General features: G+C 40.8%; 3 protein-coding genes across 6 annotated transcripts in view; 2 read left to right on the forward strand and 1 right to left on the reverse strand.

Annotated features, from left to right (window-relative positions):
• Positions 1 to 944: 944 nt before the first annotated feature.
• LOC106959703 (zona pellucida-like domain-containing protein 1) lies at positions 945 to 4,590 on the forward strand. Its single transcript, XM_074527711.1, is given in 12 exon segments — positions 945 to 983; positions 1,283 to 1,381; positions 1,916 to 2,142; positions 2,247 to 2,437; positions 2,522 to 2,594; positions 2,663 to 2,760; positions 2,858 to 2,941; positions 3,037 to 3,059; positions 3,062 to 3,207; positions 3,785 to 3,884; positions 3,978 to 4,001; positions 4,096 to 4,590. Coding segments are annotated over 11 exon segments (1,179 nt in total). The 5' UTR covers positions 945 to 983; positions 1,283 to 1,287; the 3' UTR covers positions 4,215 to 4,590.
• A 203-nt stretch (positions 4,591 to 4,793) lies between these two features.
• On the reverse strand, positions 4,794 to 7,833 carry LOC106959704 (uncharacterized). Of its 2 annotated transcripts, XM_015052455.1 has the most exons (4): positions 7,734 to 7,833; positions 7,580 to 7,638; positions 7,387 to 7,480; positions 4,794 to 6,423 (listed from the first exon to the last, which is right to left on the reverse strand). In XM_015052455.1, the coding sequence occupies exons 2-4, from the start codon at positions 7,626 to 7,628 to the stop codon at positions 5,571 to 5,573; spliced, it is 996 nt and encodes a 331-aa protein (XP_014907941.1). In that variant the 5' UTR covers positions 7,629 to 7,638; positions 7,734 to 7,833; the 3' UTR covers positions 4,794 to 5,570. The 2 variants fall into 2 exon arrangements, with proteins under 2 accessions (XP_014907941.1, XP_014907940.1); XM_015052454.1 differs by having other exon boundaries at positions 7,580 to 7,808.
• A 1,836-nt stretch (positions 7,834 to 9,669) lies between these two features.
• The window catches only part of si:dkey-103g5.4 (uncharacterized), a 24,185-nt gene continuing 16,354 nt past the window's right edge, over positions 9,670 to 17,500 (forward strand). For 2 of the 3 annotated variants that reach the window (XM_015052466.1, XM_015052468.1), the window contains exons 1-14: positions 9,670 to 9,987; positions 10,060 to 10,283; positions 11,489 to 11,650; positions 12,024 to 12,203; positions 12,468 to 12,588; positions 12,716 to 12,796; positions 12,911 to 13,127; positions 13,217 to 13,379; positions 13,660 to 13,848; positions 13,941 to 14,115; positions 15,125 to 15,264; positions 16,050 to 16,226; positions 17,006 to 17,136; positions 17,220 to 17,377. In XM_015052466.1, coding sequence (XP_014907952.1) covers positions 9,885 to 9,987; positions 10,060 to 10,283; positions 11,489 to 11,650; positions 12,024 to 12,203; positions 12,468 to 12,588; positions 12,716 to 12,796; positions 12,911 to 13,127; positions 13,217 to 13,379; positions 13,660 to 13,848; positions 13,941 to 14,115; positions 15,125 to 15,264; positions 16,050 to 16,226; positions 17,006 to 17,136; positions 17,220 to 17,377 — 2,221 coding nt within the window. In that variant the 5' untranslated portion in view covers positions 9,670 to 9,884. The remainder of the gene's footprint in view (positions 9,988 to 10,059; positions 10,284 to 11,488; positions 11,651 to 12,023; positions 12,204 to 12,467; positions 12,589 to 12,715; positions 12,797 to 12,910; positions 13,128 to 13,216; positions 13,380 to 13,659; positions 13,849 to 13,940; positions 14,116 to 15,124; positions 15,265 to 16,049; positions 16,227 to 17,005; positions 17,137 to 17,219; positions 17,378 to 17,500) is intronic. The other variant, XM_015052467.1, reaches the window with a different exon arrangement.

Consider the following 17,500-nt stretch of genomic DNA (forward strand, 5'->3'; position numbering starts at 1 on the left):
TAAGTTGTTTCTGTAGTTTGTGAAAATGGAAAATCTGCATGTAATATATATATATATTTAAGTGTCATTCTGACATATGACTGACAGATGAAAATATGTAAGAAGTAATAATATTGTACATTTCCACTGACATTATTGTAATTAATTAATTAATTAATTTTATTTATTTATTTATTTATTTATTTATTTATTTATTTAACCATATCATGAGTGATGGCAAGGAGGCATTCATCCTCAAAGACCTGGAGCTCATCTTTTTAAATACCAGAAAATGCAAACAGCTGCTCTGCAATTAGAAGATTTAGATTTCTGTACTGTCAGAAAAGAGAAATAATGTTCACTTTATCATTTTATGGTGCACTGGAAATAAAAATGTAATTAATTGAAAAAAAAAATGGTTGCGCTTTCATAACATCTCAGTTTCTGGGAGATGTGTTTCCTGCCAAAACAAACTTCTTGGCTGAATAAAAATAACTATAAATCTAAATCATTTCCACATTTGTTACATATCCTGGTGTTAATACGAATTAAAAGCTCAAACATTTGTATCAAATAATAAAAAAAAAAAACATCTTTTTCTTTTTCATATCATCATTAGCGGTATGAAGGAGTGGTGATGGCACTGTAGTCAGTTATGACTTCTGAAAAGTATCTTTGTAACATCAGGTGTTTAGCAACCATTTCTTACGGACAGACACCTGAGACAGCATGTACGGTTTAACCTGAGGGATCTATATCAAAACCTACTGACACAGTGATCTGCTGGAAGAACATCTGACAATAAACCATGCCACGAGCTGTTGCTGTTTTCTTGAAAAGTCACGGCATGGGCAGGTGCAGAAAGTGTGTTTGTGTCTGTGCAACCATCTATAATTAGTCAAAAGGGAGGGCTGCAGAGTGATGCTGCAGCGGTTTTACATGTCCTATAAAGGCCGTATCCTTCAGCTATCTCTGGGACAAACACCTGCACAGGCATCAGCAAGGTAAGACTCTCTTCAGCTCATCATGCAACTCTTTAACTAAACTTTGAACTGGATCGTGTTTATAGCCGACAGTGATTTTTGGTTTTATTGTGCTAAATCAATCAGAAGATTATGAAGAATGCTGCAATGTTTTGGTGATTCTACTCATAGATAGCAATCTGAAGAAATAAAAAAAAAATGTTGTTAATGGTGCATTTAATTGACTAAATATGTTAAAGCTAGCAAAGGTGGATGGATTCCCATGCTGTTCTGTCAGCATGTTCTCATTTTCAGCTAAAACCAAACCGAGTTTCCTCCAGACAGCATGGATCTTTTCCTTTGTCTCCCCCTGCTGGCCGTGTTCCTCCAGCCCGCCCTGTGTGTGTACAACTGCTCCACGATGTATGAGCGGACACCAGGTAAGGATCTATCCGCATATTAATATTTAGGAGAGTTTTTTTTTTTTAAAGAAATAACTTATCTATCTTTATTTACAAAGCAACACAATGTACTTTACAAAGAATAAAAAATAGCAAGAGGCAATGCAAAGCAAATGACAAAAGTCCTACTGAACTAAACAAGGCAAAACAAAGGAAAAATATATAGAAATACATGATTAGTAGAGAAGATCTGACTTTCATTTACTGAGGAAACAAATTTGTTTTAGTGACAATGCAGAGACAGTAAACAAGTTATTTAATCACTGATCAAACTAAAATTAAATAAAAATATATACTAAATATTATAAGTATTGCATCGTAAAGGAAAGAGGGGGGAAAAGGTATAAAGAAAGTAATGAAAAAAGAAATAAAAGACAGTAAACTACATTGAAAATACATTCAATTAAGAAATATTTAATATGAATTTGACATGATGTGAAGTTACTGTGTAACATTTACATTTAAACTGTGTGACAAAAATCAGTGAAAGTATTTTGGGTTCATCATTTCCAGATAACTCAGACCTGACAATTGAATGCGGCACCACCATGATAACCGTAGAGGTCAACCTGTGCACGGCGCTGTGGGCAGGCTTCAACTCCTCCAACCTGGCTCTCAACGGGAACCACAACAACAGCGCCTGCCTGGGCTCCGTCGACGAGAGTGTGGAGCCGCCGATCATCCGTTACCACCTGCCCGTCAACAACAGCTTGGACAACTCCTGCCGCCAGTCTCTGCATGTAAAGCGTGACCCTTGGAGCACGTTGGCGCACGCTTACCTGCCAGATTTAAGGGAGAAAGAAAGGGCAGATGAACTGAGTGTATGTTGTGCTTTCACGTTCAGATCGTGGATGAAGCTCCAGACCCCTCGGGCCCCTTCAGTAGTTTCTCAAGTATTCAGACAGTTATCATCTCATCGTACATCGACACCCCAAAAACGGATGCGGGGATCATCAGCTACTCCACAGACCTGTATTATTACTTCTCCTGCAGATACCCTCTGGAGTATCTCATCAACAACACACAGATTGTAGCGTGAGTAGCACGGACTGTTGATTTACTATCAAAATCACAAAAATTCATTCATAAAAGCTTCTCTACTCTCTGATTTTTCTTTAGCTCCTCGGTCTCTGTGGCAACCACACAGAACAATGGAAGCTTTATTGAAACACTAAAAATGGGTGTCTTTAATGTAAGTCCAATTCCACTCAATGAAAGAGATTTGTCACTGCTCCTGTTTAACAAGCCTTATTTCCTCAGGACACAGACTACAGGTATCCATTGACGGTTCCGTCAACAGGCCTTGAGCTGCGAACCAAAGTCTATGTGGAGGTGAAGGCTGTTAACCTCACAGGAAAGTGAGTAAATCCTGCCACATTTTCCCTCTGAGTGGCTCAAAGTGATAGATAAAGGGCTAACATGTAAGAATTTTCTCTTTGGTAACCCTGTTTCCAGTTTCCACGTCCTCCTCGATCACTGCTTTGCGACTCCCAGTCCTTACAACATGACTCAGACGGATCAGTACAACTTCTTCACTGGGTAGAAAAGTCTGGATAAAACCAAATCTTAGAGTTGACATCTAATAAAAAAAAAAAATATATATATATATATATATAATTTTTGGTCTTCACCAGCTGCCAGGTGTCAGCAAGGACAGTTATACAAGCAACGGCCTTTCCAACGTGGCCCAGTTCAACTTTGAGGCCTTCCGCTTTGTTCAGCACAGAGACCAGGAGAAGTCCACCATCTACCTGCACTGCATCCTGAGACTGTGTGAGCCCACCAAGTGTCAAGAGGTGACGAATGTAAGTTGACTAAAGTAACAAAACCTTTTAACGGCAAGGATCTGAAAGCGGCAGTACAAGGAAAAGAATGGGAGGTAAATAGATCGGGCTGCCTTTGCTAATAAATAAATAGAACTCTGGAGAGAAATTGTAGACGATGCTGTGAAATGATACAATAATATTTCAAAATGCATAAGAATTATTTGCTAAATTTGTCCAAAGTGAGTCTCTGTTTATGTGTGCTGCTTTATTTCATGTAATCTTCACCACGTTAACAAATAAAGGGAGAGGTAGAACGCTTCGAAGGAAATGGTACAAAAAGTTAAAAAAAAAAAAAAAACGTTTTTAACTGTATTCATGTTCCTTTAACTTTTCACATTACAAATGCAAATTAATTCAATTGCAATTTATTATGACAATGTAGCACATAATTGTGAAGTAAAATAAAAACTGAGTTGTTCAATCATATAAAATCCAATTTTAACACTTTAAAGTTTGTGGTTGTTCCATAAAAAAACAATGGGAAGTAATGGGTGAAAACTGTAATGGTATATAAAGAATTATATGATGGGCGAAACCTTCCCCTGCATTTTGTCAGATTTGTAATGCCAGAAGAAAAAGATCTCTGACTCCTTTCGGAAAAGAAAGCAGCGACTCTGCCACCGTCTCAGTCGGACCTCTCTACACCGCCGCAACAGGTCTGTAAAATATAAATGCCCTTTTCTCACTATTCATTCAGCACTGAGATAAATTCTCTGGCTGATCATTTCTTTAATCTTGCCCCACCAAAGATGTGCCTGAGGCAGCTGGCTCTAGTAAGTATTCTTGAATTGTAATAACCTTACATTACACAGCCATAAATGCATATCAGCACTCTGAGCGAACTGAAATGTTGTCTGCTGTGTTTAGCTGGCAATACTGTCGCGTCAGGAAGTGCTGGAGTGGATGCGAGCAGCCTGGTGGTGTGGCTCATGCTTGGGTCGGTTGTTGCTGCCCTGCTTCCTGACATGGCGACTGGTTTGTCTTGAAAAAGTCGTCATTTGACTGGACGACTAACTTGGACGCATCAAATTTGACCAACTGATCAAACAGCCTGTACAAATTATCACTGTTCTATGTCTTTTAATCAGATTGTATCTTCAGGTTTATGTTAAAATGTTTTTTTTTTTTTTTTTGTCTTAGCAGCAAGTGAGCAAATAATCCAATCAAATGTTGTGGGATCTTATGTAGCTTTTTCTATTTGCACTCTTGCATTGATATTGTCTTTAATGATTACGAAGGAATAGAAAAGCTGAACTGTGAAAAATAAATCTCAAGACCGTAAGCTGCATGATAATTTCCTTTCACATGCTTGTAAAATCTCTACTGCATTGTTGTACAATAGAATCTTGCACAAAACAAAAAGACTTTTCTTCAAATATAGATTATCTTTCTTTAATAAATATATATGAAAAACTAAGCTATCTTGGTTCCGCACTCTTGAATCTCATAAACTATGGAAGCTCATGATATGAACATGGCTCACAACCCAGAGCGTCATTCTGTCGGGAGCGAAAGAAGTGATTGCAACATAAAGTTAGAAAGACAGACAGAAATTTCACACAAAATCGTTTAATGGATTTTTATTTAAATATAGATAAGCTTTCATAAATAAAACTCAAAACAACAGTATCGTCTTGGTTCTGAACTCAGACAGACAGAACACTTTAGACAGGCAACAACTACTTTTACACTCCACTAAAAGGGGCAACAATATTTACTCACATACGCAATATAATCTCATTTCCAATACTCGATGATTTAGACGTATTTGCAACCACTTTTCCACTCTGGCAAAGAGAAAAACAAACACGCAGGAATTCTTGGCAGGAAAACAGATCAGGGTGGGTCACTTCAGATGTTTGTTTGTCTAAGTGCGTAGGGCAAAATACACATGCCCTGGATTAAATAACAAAACTGAACTGGGATGGGGTTTTTTTTGTTGTAATTTTCGTTTTGACATGGCAAACCTTCCTGCCACACATCGCGTCCACTTACAATATTTTCTTTCAATCTCTTGCACATAGTGGTTGAAAAGACTTTTATCTAAATATGGATAGATAAGGATGAATCAAGTAACTTCAGTTCTGGACTCTCAAATCACTGAAAAGACAAACAGCAAATGAAACAAAACACGTTTTGACACTTATACAACAAAATACTTTACAAAGGCAGCAGCTTATAAAAAAGGAGATACTTTCTCTATCTTTTGCTTACTGATAAAGAAAAAAAGTCATCAGAACATTTTCTATTTAGCCATATTTGCAACCGGTTTTCCATACTGATACAATGGCAAAACAAAGAAGATGGATGCTTAGATATGTTTTGTTAAGTGCGTGTTGTAGTTACTGCACAGAGTGCATAATGTCCTGGATCAGAGCAGACAGTCTAACTGAGAAGTCCTCCCGCAAAGATGCTCCTTCCTGCATCGACGAAGAAAGAGGCTGAGACACGGCGGAGGCGCCTCCGACCTCCTCCTCCACGCCGATAAACAGTCTCTCCATCCGGGCCTGCAGCGCCTGACTCTGCAGAGCTGCGCTGTGGCAGAACTGCTCCAAACCGTCTGCGACTTCAGTCTGAGGAGGCCGAGCGGACTCCAGCAGAGCTGCCAGCTGCGCTCTGAAAGCTCCCATCCGGCTCTGCGCCTCCTCCCTCAGCGAACTCACTTCCTGCCCCAGCTTGGAGATCACCGCCTGCCAGACCTCTGAGCCAATCGCCCCCTCTTCAGCATCGCTTTTCTGCTTCAGGTGTTCAATCACACCACTCGCTGAGGTTTGGAAGTCACTGATGAGGCTGGATAGCTGGCTGTTGCTGAGCTCCAGGTTTTGACTAATCCACTGGACAGCTTCTTGGTAGAAAGCAGGACCGGCCTCCGCCTGAGCCGCCGTTTTCTCCAGGCCCTGCAGGTACAGCCTGAGCTGGCTGCACAGGTCCTGGGTGTTGCTGCTCAAGGAGTTCTGCAGCTGCTGGGTGAGCGGACTCAGGCGCTCCTTCATGCTGTTCAGGGTGGCGCTGAGTTGTGCTGGGGAGGGAGACAACCTCTCCCGCAGCTCGGCCAACTCCTGCCGCAGACGGACGCGCAGACGCTCCGACTCTACGGTGAGTTTGCGCTGCATTTCCTGTGCAAGGGGATGCTTCGTGTCATCACTTCCAAGGGTGTAAAGACCACTGCTGTCGATGACGCTCTTGTAGATCCCACTAAGCACAGAAAGAGAAACGGTTCATGTAAACGACTAAAGGAATGAATGAACACACCTAAAAAAAAAAACATCCTTTGAAATAATGTCAGTTAATTTGTATCACTGGGATAAAATATACAAAATTAAAAAAGTAATAGCATCATCTCTTTTTGAAAATGTGAAAGAAAAATGCTTGTAAAACTCTAAATACATCATAAATACACATGCTGGTATATAGTTTACATTATATATAATTATTTATTCATATTCCACTTTGGATCAAACGTATCACAGTGCCTTAAGAAGTTATTCATACCCATTTAACTTATTTTAGACGTCTTTTATTAGGATCTTTTATTAACCCAAATTAATTCAGTATCATAAGAGAAAAGAAAACAGATTCATGTTTTCAAATTTTCTAAATCTAAAAAAAACAAAAAACGTCATATTTCTGCACCCTAAATAATCTAGAAAGAAAATGGCACATCTGCTGACCATTGAAGACACCCTGAAGACGTCCTTCTAAATTGATAAGACAATAATGCAGTGTAACCAAGATACCCACGGTATCACTGGAGGAGCTGCAGAAATCCACAGCTTATGTGGGAGAATATATGTTTACTTCAAAGCCATTTGTCAGTGCCAAATATGTGAAAGAAATTGAACTCTTTTGCCAACATCCAAAATCTTTGTGCTCCTGCAGAACAGTCACCCTGAATATACACCCAGAGTTTCAATGGAAGGACAAAGAACAAATAATATTCATTATTAGAATGGCCTAGTTAAAGTTGACACCAATAAAGTTCTAAAAAAACTGCAATTACAGCAAAAGGTGGTTATATAAGATATTGACTCAAGAGGACTGATCACAAGTGCACACTGCACATTGTTCAGAGGGCATAAATAATTTCACAAGACACTGGAGATTTTTTTTTTTTTATTGTCTTCATCAATAGCTGCTTGTTCTGTTCGGTCAACTTACTGGACGTCTTTTGAGAGGTCTGCCTTGTCAAACACGTGGTTAGCCTTTGAGTCAACCCAGCCTGCCTCCCTGGAGTCACTGTGCAGAGGATGGGCTGCAAACAAGAAACACATTTGTAAGAAAAAAACAAAACAAGAACCATAACCATGACCAAGAAAAGCAAGAGATGTAAAATACTTTTTAAAAAATATACCTAAAGTTGCTGAGAGTGACAGGGTGACGAGCACTAATTCCCAGATCATGTTTATCTCTCTGTAAAAGTGAAATAAGGGAAACTGATAAGAATACCAAAAGACGACAAACACACACATGGAAGCCGTTCTACTTGTTTTTCACATGTCCCTTACTTAGAACAAGAGGAAGATCAGTGCACAACAGAGAAGCAGGTTCTTTATCCAAGGATCAGGGGTCTGTGGACTGGCTTCTCTTCTCTGACTTATAAAGGTCCTTGTTATCAAAGCAGCTACCCAAATCCTGCCTGTGTCAACAGTCAACACGTGGAGGGTCACAGTGATTATCAAACACAATATACACACTCTCACAAACACACTGTGTGAGGTCACAGAGATACCATCTACTGCTCAGTCGTTATTAAAAACTTAATTTCAGAGAATTATTGGCTAAACTCACTTTGGATTATCGTGAGCATTAGTGAGGATGAAGCACTTTTAAAATCACAGATGGTGATACGACTATTTTTAGTAAGAAAGATACTGGATTCCAATATTTGTGCTTTATGATTATTGCGCTGAACAGCAGCTAAAAGGAGAGAAAAAAAACAACTAAAAACAGAGAACCAATTCAAAGAAAAGATTCAAATGTTACCCTTTATTTTTTTCACTGGTGGAGGTTGAAGTTTCAAAGCATTATGCTTTTTGTTTCATGGTTTTTAAGTCGAGCAGCAGTCTGTCTTCTTGAGTTTTGGATCTGCTCAAACAGTTTTCATCTTCATGCCTTGTGTTATCTGCACACCAGAGCAGAATAGGTGAGCATGTTTGTCTCTTTCATTAAAAAGAAGGATTATATTTAATACCTCAGATGAGTGGTTTTGTCACAGCCGACATGGAGATCTGGGTGAAAGTTGAGTCCAGTTCAGTTAGATAAGCTGTAGGTCGTCACTGCGGGGTCAATGTCCATGGCTGTTGTGATGAAACCCCCCATATAGGTTATTCCAGGTATCCAAAGTCTCATATTTATCCCACTACAATAACAGAGTTTAGTAAGACCTTGACTACTGGATGTGAAAACAGGCCTGTTGACTGTTTTCTGCACCTCCAAGTTTTAGATAAAAAAAAATAAAAAAAATGTGCACACAAACGTGGTACGCTGAATGCAAAAGAGAGTGGTCATAAGTAAAATGTTACATAATTACATTATTTAACTCTTGTGTTCAAATAACCAGCCGGCTGACAGTGCTTCATATCAATAAGCAAAGCGTTTTTTGTGTGTGTGTGATTTTACTATGGAGCAAAGGGCAATCCTTTGACACTGATTATTGAACAAACATGAAGATATTAGGGTCAAAGGAACTACTAGCGATGATTAAACTAAACAGTCTATATTGGTAACCAATGGAATATGTATTTGTTTGAACAGTTTTGATTACAGTGCATTAAGGCAGAATTAGTTCACTCACTCAAAGAGTGTTTCTCACAAAATGGACATGTCGGCTATTAGCAACAACTGCTAATAGCCGACATCTTTGGGGCTATCTACAGGCAAACCTAAGTTTCTGAAATGAGTCGTTGGCAAACAACATGTTGCTCAGTTTGAACCGAACACGTATGAACGCTTTTGAAACATATGTAGAACAGAATAAACATCTTTCCTGGATGCAAACATTTGCCATCAACACCCAAATCACACATAGTAGGGTCTTCTATTTTATTGGATAGAAAGTACTCTCTGACTACAGCCACCATGTTGCTTTGGAAAATGCTTTGAAATAAGAACTTGTTGAGAATTGCCCCAATAAATAAACAGGCCCTGAATAAAACTATAGGTTCAACTGAGGTCATGAATAGATCTGAGGGGTCCTTTTGGCAAAATAGTCATCAAGCAAAGGAAAGCAGTGTTCACTCACATAGAGCGCCAACTCAATAATCAGTGTCATGGTAGGATTGAGAAGAACAAATAGAGTAAGGTGATCCTTCAGCAACAGGCAGGTGCTCTTTCTTTCCCCCTGCTGCTTTCCTCTGAGCAGTCGCTTTACTGTCACTGTCACCTAACCTCACTGGCCTTATAAATCATTCAGCTCCCCACTGAAAGCCATGCAGACTAACTGGCCTGGTGCATAATCATTTGTGGAGAACATCGGAGTGCAGAATTTTGTCAATAGACTACCCTCACAGAGTATTACATCTGATTTTGTTTTTTTCTTCAAACGATGGACCGTGGGTGAATCACTTCAAGAGTTTGTGTGTGAAGCAGAGGAGTTCATGGGAAATGTTGGTCAGCAACTCAGTATTTGAAAAAGAAAAAAAAACAACTATGCAAACATGCAGATGCATGTGGTTTGGCATTTTGCAGTGGCACTGAGTGCAATGGCCCAAGAGAGATACATCAGTCAACATAACAAGGAAAATCTCCACTGCCAGCCAGGTAAGCTTTCCCAACTGAATTTTATTATGACTGCAACAGTAAGACAGAGTGACATGTTTTTGCACATATTAGGTTTCTACTGTCCTCCAGCCAGCTTCAGTCCGGTTCCCTGTCCTAGAGGCACATATGGGCCAAATGCTGGAGCTGTGTCTGAAGAAAGCTGCCTGACGTGTCCTCCACAACACTACTGCCCTCGACCAGGCCTGCCGTCCCCCCTGGCCTGTGGTCCTATGGCTGTGCAGCCTTTGTCTGGTCAGGATGTCTGCATCTGCTCAGGAAATGGACAGAGTTTTCAGGTGTTTCTTCCAATGTTCGTTGTTCGGGTGTTTTTACAAGGCATAAAGATCAGCACAGCAATTCCTACAGAGTGAAGAAGCATCCGCTCCAAGTGTGCTTATGGTTTCTTTTTCGTCTTGTTGCTCTTTCCTCACAAATACTGTGAAAGGAGTAGCTTCCTGGCTGTCACTCAGAAATATTAGACGATAAGCAATCTGTAGCTTCAAGCCAAGGGAGTTCCAGATAGTATTACTGTACAGAAGGATCTAGTTTCCCCATGTGGCTGAAGTTGCATAGGTGTTGACCTCTCTTCTCATCAGCTTAGGATCAAGGGAATGAGATTTGGCCCTGGTAGTCTGTGGGAGAACACTTTTGTGTAGAAATATGGCTGCAAAACCTTGAAAATTGAGGACTTGCTGTGTACTTAAAGTGGATCAGAGATTGTAAACATCACTGTTAAATGTGAGAGTTTTCTGACGCAAGATAGAAAACCTTTATAAATCCTTTAAAATCTTTCTCCTCCTTTATTATAACATTTATGATACATAAATAAGCATACAACACTTGCAACCTTTGGCCAGAGATATGATGGAACAAATTAATTTTGTTGTACAAAGGTATAAGTCAGGAGAAGAGTGCAAAAATAATTTCCACAGCAATATTTATGTATTTCCTTTTAATTCACGTACAGCACTTTGAATTGCCTTGTTGCTGAAAATGTGCTATATAATTAAAACAACATGAAAACAGCATTCAATAGAGAAAATACAGAACTACGGCGAGGTTAAAAAACTGAAACAAAGAAAGAGAGAAAGACAGAAACTGGTCTACCGGGGCAGCCAAGATGTGAGCTATGGTAACACTGGAGAAGCAGAAAGAATTTCCTGCTGTGTTCTCAGTCTGACAATCTTCTGTGTTCCCCATGGAGACAAAGCATTGTGTTAGGTTATAGGTTTGAACATGTGTTGCATGCAGTTTGTAGGCAAAGAGTCAAATCCGGTACTCAGAGAGATTGGGCAAATGCTTAGTTGACAGTAGCATCTCAGCAGCACCCCTAAGGAAGTGAAATAGAGCAGAAACCATAAATGCAGAACCTGATAAATAAGGAAAGTTGCTGTAGTTGAAAGTATCATGTTTTTGTTTTCATTAAATCTTTGTCTTCGTCATTTCAACCAATCGGCAGATCGTTTCTGAGACCTTTTTATCTCTCCTTTTATATCCATAGAGAACTGACGGCCGTTGCTTCTGTACAATCGGATACCAGTCCAGCAGTGATGGAGAAGTGTGTGTGCAGCAGCTGTACAGCATTTGCAGAAATGGAAAGTCTCGCACACAATATGGGGACTGCTTGGACCATCACCAGTGGTCTCTTCACTGCAAGGACAAGGTAAATGCTTGCACTTACGATATGGCCCTTCACATACACGAAGGAAGAACTAGGGGAAAGGTCTTTGGTTTATCTTGTTCAAAATGATATGAGACAGGAAACTCATACAGAAGATATGTATGACCTGTTTACAGAATGCGTCGAGTAAGCACACAGTCCACAATCACTGAGGGGAATGAGTACAACCTGGATGTCTTTGCCCTTTACCCCATGAACCTGACAAGCCTCCAAGCTTAATAAACCCAATTAATATTTAACCAGAAGCTGCTTCCCGTGACTTTTGCTCAGCAGTGATTTCACAGTTGTGTTGGTTTAGAGGAATTAATTAGAGAACGTACATGTCCCAAGAGTTCCATTGGCTGTTTTTCTGCAGGTGTGCCAAACACCAGATGACTACCATGGTTATGACAGGGAGCTGGGTCTGTGTGTGTGCAGAGAGCCTCCTGGCAGAGCTGCATGTGGAGGCCTATGCAGGTGGAAGCCAGCAACCCATCTGAAGCTCCAGTGCAGATATGATCAGGATATGGCTCTGACATGGAGCTATGAAAGTCAGGTGGACAACAGAGTAACACTGATAAAATGTACCAGATGACTGAATGTTATCTTATATTTTAAGTATTCAATGTTTTTTTTCCCCACCCAATTGTTACACTCATATTCATGTCGCATTCCTATTGAATAAAACACAATAGACAAATAAGCCTGTTCCGATAATGCATACATGCATGTATTGTCATCTTCATTGTGAAAGTGCAGCCTCATCTCTTGTGTTGCATTGACCTATTAATGGTAAAGACTTGTCATTGTGTGACTGCAGGTGTCAAGCGTCTCGGGCGGTGTGCTGGAAGCGGTTTTTGAAAGGTGGGACTCCCTGGGGACTCTGCAGTGCCGCAGCCATCGCAAACCCTCACGTCCTGTCTACATTGTTCAGACAACAGGTGGAGACGCACTTATCACAGACACGTAAACAATAGGATTTTCCTATCTAGCAAGGCTGATTTCTTTGTGGTTCCCTGTCACACTCATGACCTCCTTTTTCTTCTTCGTCTGTATCACGGCTGCCAGAGGCAGGACTCTTTGGCCTGCTCAGCGGTCTCCCAGAGGAAATCCAGCAACTGTTTCCAGACCGCACACAGAGCTCGGCCGGTTTGTCACTGCCGCACGCCAATCGAAATAGCAATGAACGCACGGAAATTCTCAACTCTTGCAAACCAAATTATTGCGTTATTGATACTGTTGTTCTGCATGACTGATTTACAGACGAAGAGTACGAAGTTTTAGATGAGATCAGCGGTGTGGAGAATATCAGTGATGCAAAAAGAGAACCTCGTTTCAGACAGTGGAGCAAAGACCCGAGTGATGTTGAAGACCAGAGTGTGTCGAGCGTAGCTGGAGTCCTCAACCCGACAACATGTCTCCAACTGGGGGATGTTTTACTGTTCACCGTCAGCACACGCCATTACCCGCTCTACGACATGTAAGTCAGGTGGTGGATTCTTCCAGGTTTGAGTGTTTTGCTACTTTTGTTTTGACATTTTTGTTCATCGTCTCTTGCACTTCTTCCAGCGACAATCTCTACAACACAAACAGCGATTTTGACTGGGGTGCGCTCCGGCTGCTGGAAGAGGAGCTGACCCTTTCCTGGACTCCTCCTACCTTATTTTCGCTGGTGTTTAGCCACCAGGGGGTTTACGTCTTCACGCTTAGCAGCAATCGGCATAAACACATGGTAAACCTCAATTCAAAAATTAAAGCTACTTTGTTACGTCGTAATTTTATTTTGTGAAAAAAAAATCATTATAAAAACATATCATTTCAAAAGCTGATGTATTATTTTTTGCTGTTTTGACTTTTTTTAAAAAAAAATCTCGTTTGTATTTGGATTGAATTGTCTAATGTTGTCATGATCAATACTAAGAACATCACATGAAAAAAGTTAGCAGATGGCTCATGCAATTTGTGACATAAATGGTAAAGCGTCGCTAACTACGGATGCTAATGCCTTTCAGTATGTGCGAGTGATGCCCGCAGGGGGCCAGTGTTATGAGCCTGGACCCTTCTTCCCGACCATTCCTCGACGTCTGACCCAGATGGGAATCAGCAGAAGACGTGATCTGTTGCTTCGACCTGATTGGCTGGTCGCCGGCGGGCTGTTGTTTGGAGCTGTGGTCGTTCTCTGCTTATGCGTCGCATTGCTGGTTCGTCTTTTTTTTTTTTTTTTTTAAGGCGCACAAGCGTTTTAGACGTTCGCTAATCTTATATGGTAACTTTAAAACATTTGTGTTTGTAGATTATGTTCCAGGAATACGGGTGGCCGGAAAAGAAGCCAATCACAACGAGGTATCGCTCGTTGCAGCTGGCCTACCAAATGGATGACTACGCATCAAAAGGCTCAAGGGTTTTCACAGTTAGGAAGACCCATCGGAATCAACAGGCTAGGCTAATGAAGGACTCCATTCAGCCAGGTGGAATACTCCGATTATTTACTCATTCATTAGAAGCCTAGGAGCTAATTTGTTTCCCGACTTACATTCAAATGTGATGGGCAACTTTAGACAAATGCACCTGCAACGTGCACCGACCCCACGTTCTGTCCAAACACCGGGCCTTTGAGGACCCCAGTGACTTCTTACGCAACACCGACACTGACCTTTGGGTGGTGCAGTCATCCAACCAGTTACTGTTAAAAAGACTGACGTCACGAAGCTGCTGGCACGTGTACAGTGACGAACAGCGAAAAGGAAAACAAGCATTTTTATCAATGGGGCCCTTTCTTCCGTTTACTATTGTGCAGCTTTTGATGCCATTACTAGGAAGAACCAAGCAGAACTTTACGTCAGAGTAGATGTTCCAAAACACACACACATGAACAACAGCTTTTAATGAACTTTTAATGCAGCTCATTACAAGGGCCTTTGTAAAAGTATTTGCAGACCTTAAATTTGTCCATGTTATTTAACACACCTGTCAAAACCTTACAGAAACTCAATGAAATAGATCAACATACACCGGTAGTAATGGCGGGGTGACATTTACAGCAAGCTATAATCGAAGAAAGAATTGATGGTATGATTCAGCTAGAGCTATTTCTGAAAGAATGGGAGAAAAATTAATATCTCCCAGTGTCCAAAGTCGGTAAAGACCTACACCAAAAGAGTTTCAGATGTAAATGTGGCAAAAGGTAGTTCAATAAAGTTGTGATATGAGGGGCTAAATACAGGAATTAAGGATTCCACGCATTTCTCCAAACATGTAGTACTTTGTGATTTTCACATCCACTCACAATAAAACAGGTGGAAATACCCTGAAACACTACATTAATTTATGGTGGCAACATCACAAAAACCTTAATTAATACAAATACTTCTCCTGAAAGTTGTAGATGTTCTTCAAAAATAATTTCCTGATGCGATTTGAAATACTTTTATTCCCTCTTTGTTTTATCCCTGTTTCTCCCTGTTTTGTGAAGAGCAGCCTGCCCGGATGTTTTGGATGAGTTCTGGGATTATGAGCACCAGGTGGATTTGGAGGCTTTCAGCAGCAACACTTTCTACAGCCTCCTGCTTAAACAAAGCCTGTCTGTCACTGCGAGGCTGGGGCAGCTCACAACGGAGGTAGAAACTTCCGGATTATTCGCCACGTAAACTGGCAGCACGGGAACCGACGCTGATTCCCTCTTTTATCCTTCGCACACTTAAGCCTGTTGCTTCAGTGAAGCAGAACTGTTCAGGAACACAAAATCCACTTGGGACTTTGTCTCATCAATTTGCCCATCCATGTGTTAAATATATTTCTTTTAGTAACTGGGGATATTGTTGGTGCCTTTTTTGTTTTGTTTTTGTTTTTGTTTTGGAGTTTGATGTGAGAAAAACCTTTACAAAGTAAATCTTCTGTAATTTCTTATGGAATTATTTTATTTATCTATTTTTTTTTAAGCTTAGCCCTGAGGCTGGAGTCTTCTCATAAAAATTAAAGAACATTCTAATGAAGCGCATCTTTACATTCACTTCTTGACTTCTAAATTGATTTCATAAAAGCCCTGAAACATTGTGCACGTCTTCTCTTTCACCGTCTCCTCTCCCTCCTCATGTGTGCTTCACAGATCATTCAGGTTCATTGAAACAGGCTAAGCATCACATACGAAGGTCTCTGTTTTCTTCTGGGCACTTCTCTTTGTCCCGTGTCCTTCCTATTTAATTGGCTGGATGCAGTTTAGAGAACAGATTAATGTTACAGCCCCGAAGAAGTGCAGCAATAGACATGTAAGAAGAGACGGTGCTGCATAAATGCTTATGTCTCCTGAGGTTCGGCGATGTTTGCTGAGGCTGCATGATTGCCGGCTCAGATTACAATAGTTGTATGATGATTTTGTCTCTAATGTGTTTTTGTGTTTGTCCAGGTAAAAGAGATGTATCAGGGAGTCCTTGGGAAACTACAGCTACTCCACCCAGGCATGATTGCCGAGGAGAGGGTGGGGGAAGGGTACGAGAGGATGAGAAAAGAGATGGAGAAAGAAGTGGGGCGACGGAGGGCTTTGGCCTCCCAGCTGCGAACTTTGCTCGACAATCAGCTTGAGGTACTGTACAAGTCTCATTATGGCAGTGCTCTTACATTCTGATCTTTCCCACATATTCTCATGTTGGGATTATACATTTCAATATGTTTTAGTGGGATTACGATTGTGAAGAAATATAATTAATGCACCGTGTTTGCTGCAGCGCCTCCAGATTTAATGTGCACCTCTCAGCTGCAACATTTGCTGCTACGTTAGTATTTTAGGTTCTCTGATGTATTTCGATCTGGACGTTGACTGGGCCATCCACGCAATGAATGTATTTAATACAGTCCATTGTAACTCAGGCTTTATGTTTGGATTCCATATTTAATTTTTCACCAGACATATTGTAGCGTCATCTGACCAGAACGCCATCCCCCACCTGTTTGATTTGACCCGGCATGGTTTTTGACAAACTGCAGAAGTGATTTGTTATGAATTTATTCAGTTTTTGGGGGGAAGGAACCAGACTCAATTGGGCTCCATCTGTTTCAGGTTTTTGATTGTTAAAAGATTCACACTTTACCACTGTTTTTTCCCCCCGTCTTGAATATCTTGAAGATTTTAGTATAAAGGTTTGTCAGATTGATAAATCTAACTAAATATGCTTGTTCCTTGAATTTTGTGGTGCTTCTCTGCCAAATAATCAAGAACAAGGTGCATTTAATAATACATCCTCTCTGACAGTATAACAGGCAGTAGGAAGAAATGCCAAACACTGTAAATCTTGGAAGCAACCAACTAAAATGAACAACCGACCAAAGAGGATAAGTGAAATAGACGTGACTGGTTCCTTCTAGGTTCTGAGACGAGATCAGCAGGCCAAGCAGCGGGTCTACAGTGTATTCACCACTCGATGCAGGGAGTGCACCGGACTGCTGTCCAAGATTTCCAACGGCAATCAGGCCTCTTGTGAGCTTCACCAACAAATGTAAAAGATTTGTCAAGTATGGATCGAAGAGATCTGAAATAAATACTACGTAGTTTTAAATATATTTTTCCACCAATGTTAAGTTTGACCCAAAGGCTGACGTGCCTTGTGGATGAAATGGGGGAGCTGGTGGCAGCAGAGTGCCACCGTCAGGGAGCGTGGGGGCTGTTGGGTGAAGGCACCGGGGCCAAGCTGCTCTGCCCCGACACGGGAACCGTCCTGACCAAAGACGACATCTTTGGTGAGTCACTGAGCCCTGGAAAAGAAGAAGAAAATAAAGATCTTCAGTACTTTCTGAAGTAGTATGATGATACCATGAAGGACTTCTTGAATGTTGGAGGAACAGCACCATCTACTGCTAAAA

The sequence above is a fragment of the Poecilia latipinna genome, unplaced genomic scaffold (assembly GCF_001443285.1).
Source record: "Poecilia latipinna isolate Pla-1442-1.1 unplaced genomic scaffold, P_latipinna-1.0 Scaffold1111, whole genome shotgun sequence".
NCBI classification, from domain to species: Eukaryota; Metazoa; Chordata; class Actinopteri; order Cyprinodontiformes; family Poeciliidae; genus Poecilia; species Poecilia latipinna.

What these genes read in the sequence shown, in the direction of transcription:
- LOC106959704 (XM_015052454.1), bottom strand. Translation starts at nt 7,697, where the DNA reads ATGTGTGTGTTTGTCGTCTTTTGGTATTCTTATCAGTTTCCCTTATTT. An exon ending in GTCACTCTCAGCAACTTTAG is followed by an intron (nt 7,481 to 7,579) that starts GTATATTTTTTA and finishes TCTTGTTTGCAG; the next exon opens with CCCATCCTCTGCACAGTGAC. An exon ending in GACCTCTCAAAAGACGTCCA is followed by an intron (nt 6,424 to 7,386) that starts GTAAGTTGACCG and finishes TTCTGTGCTTAG; the next exon opens with TGGGATCTACAAGAGCGTCA.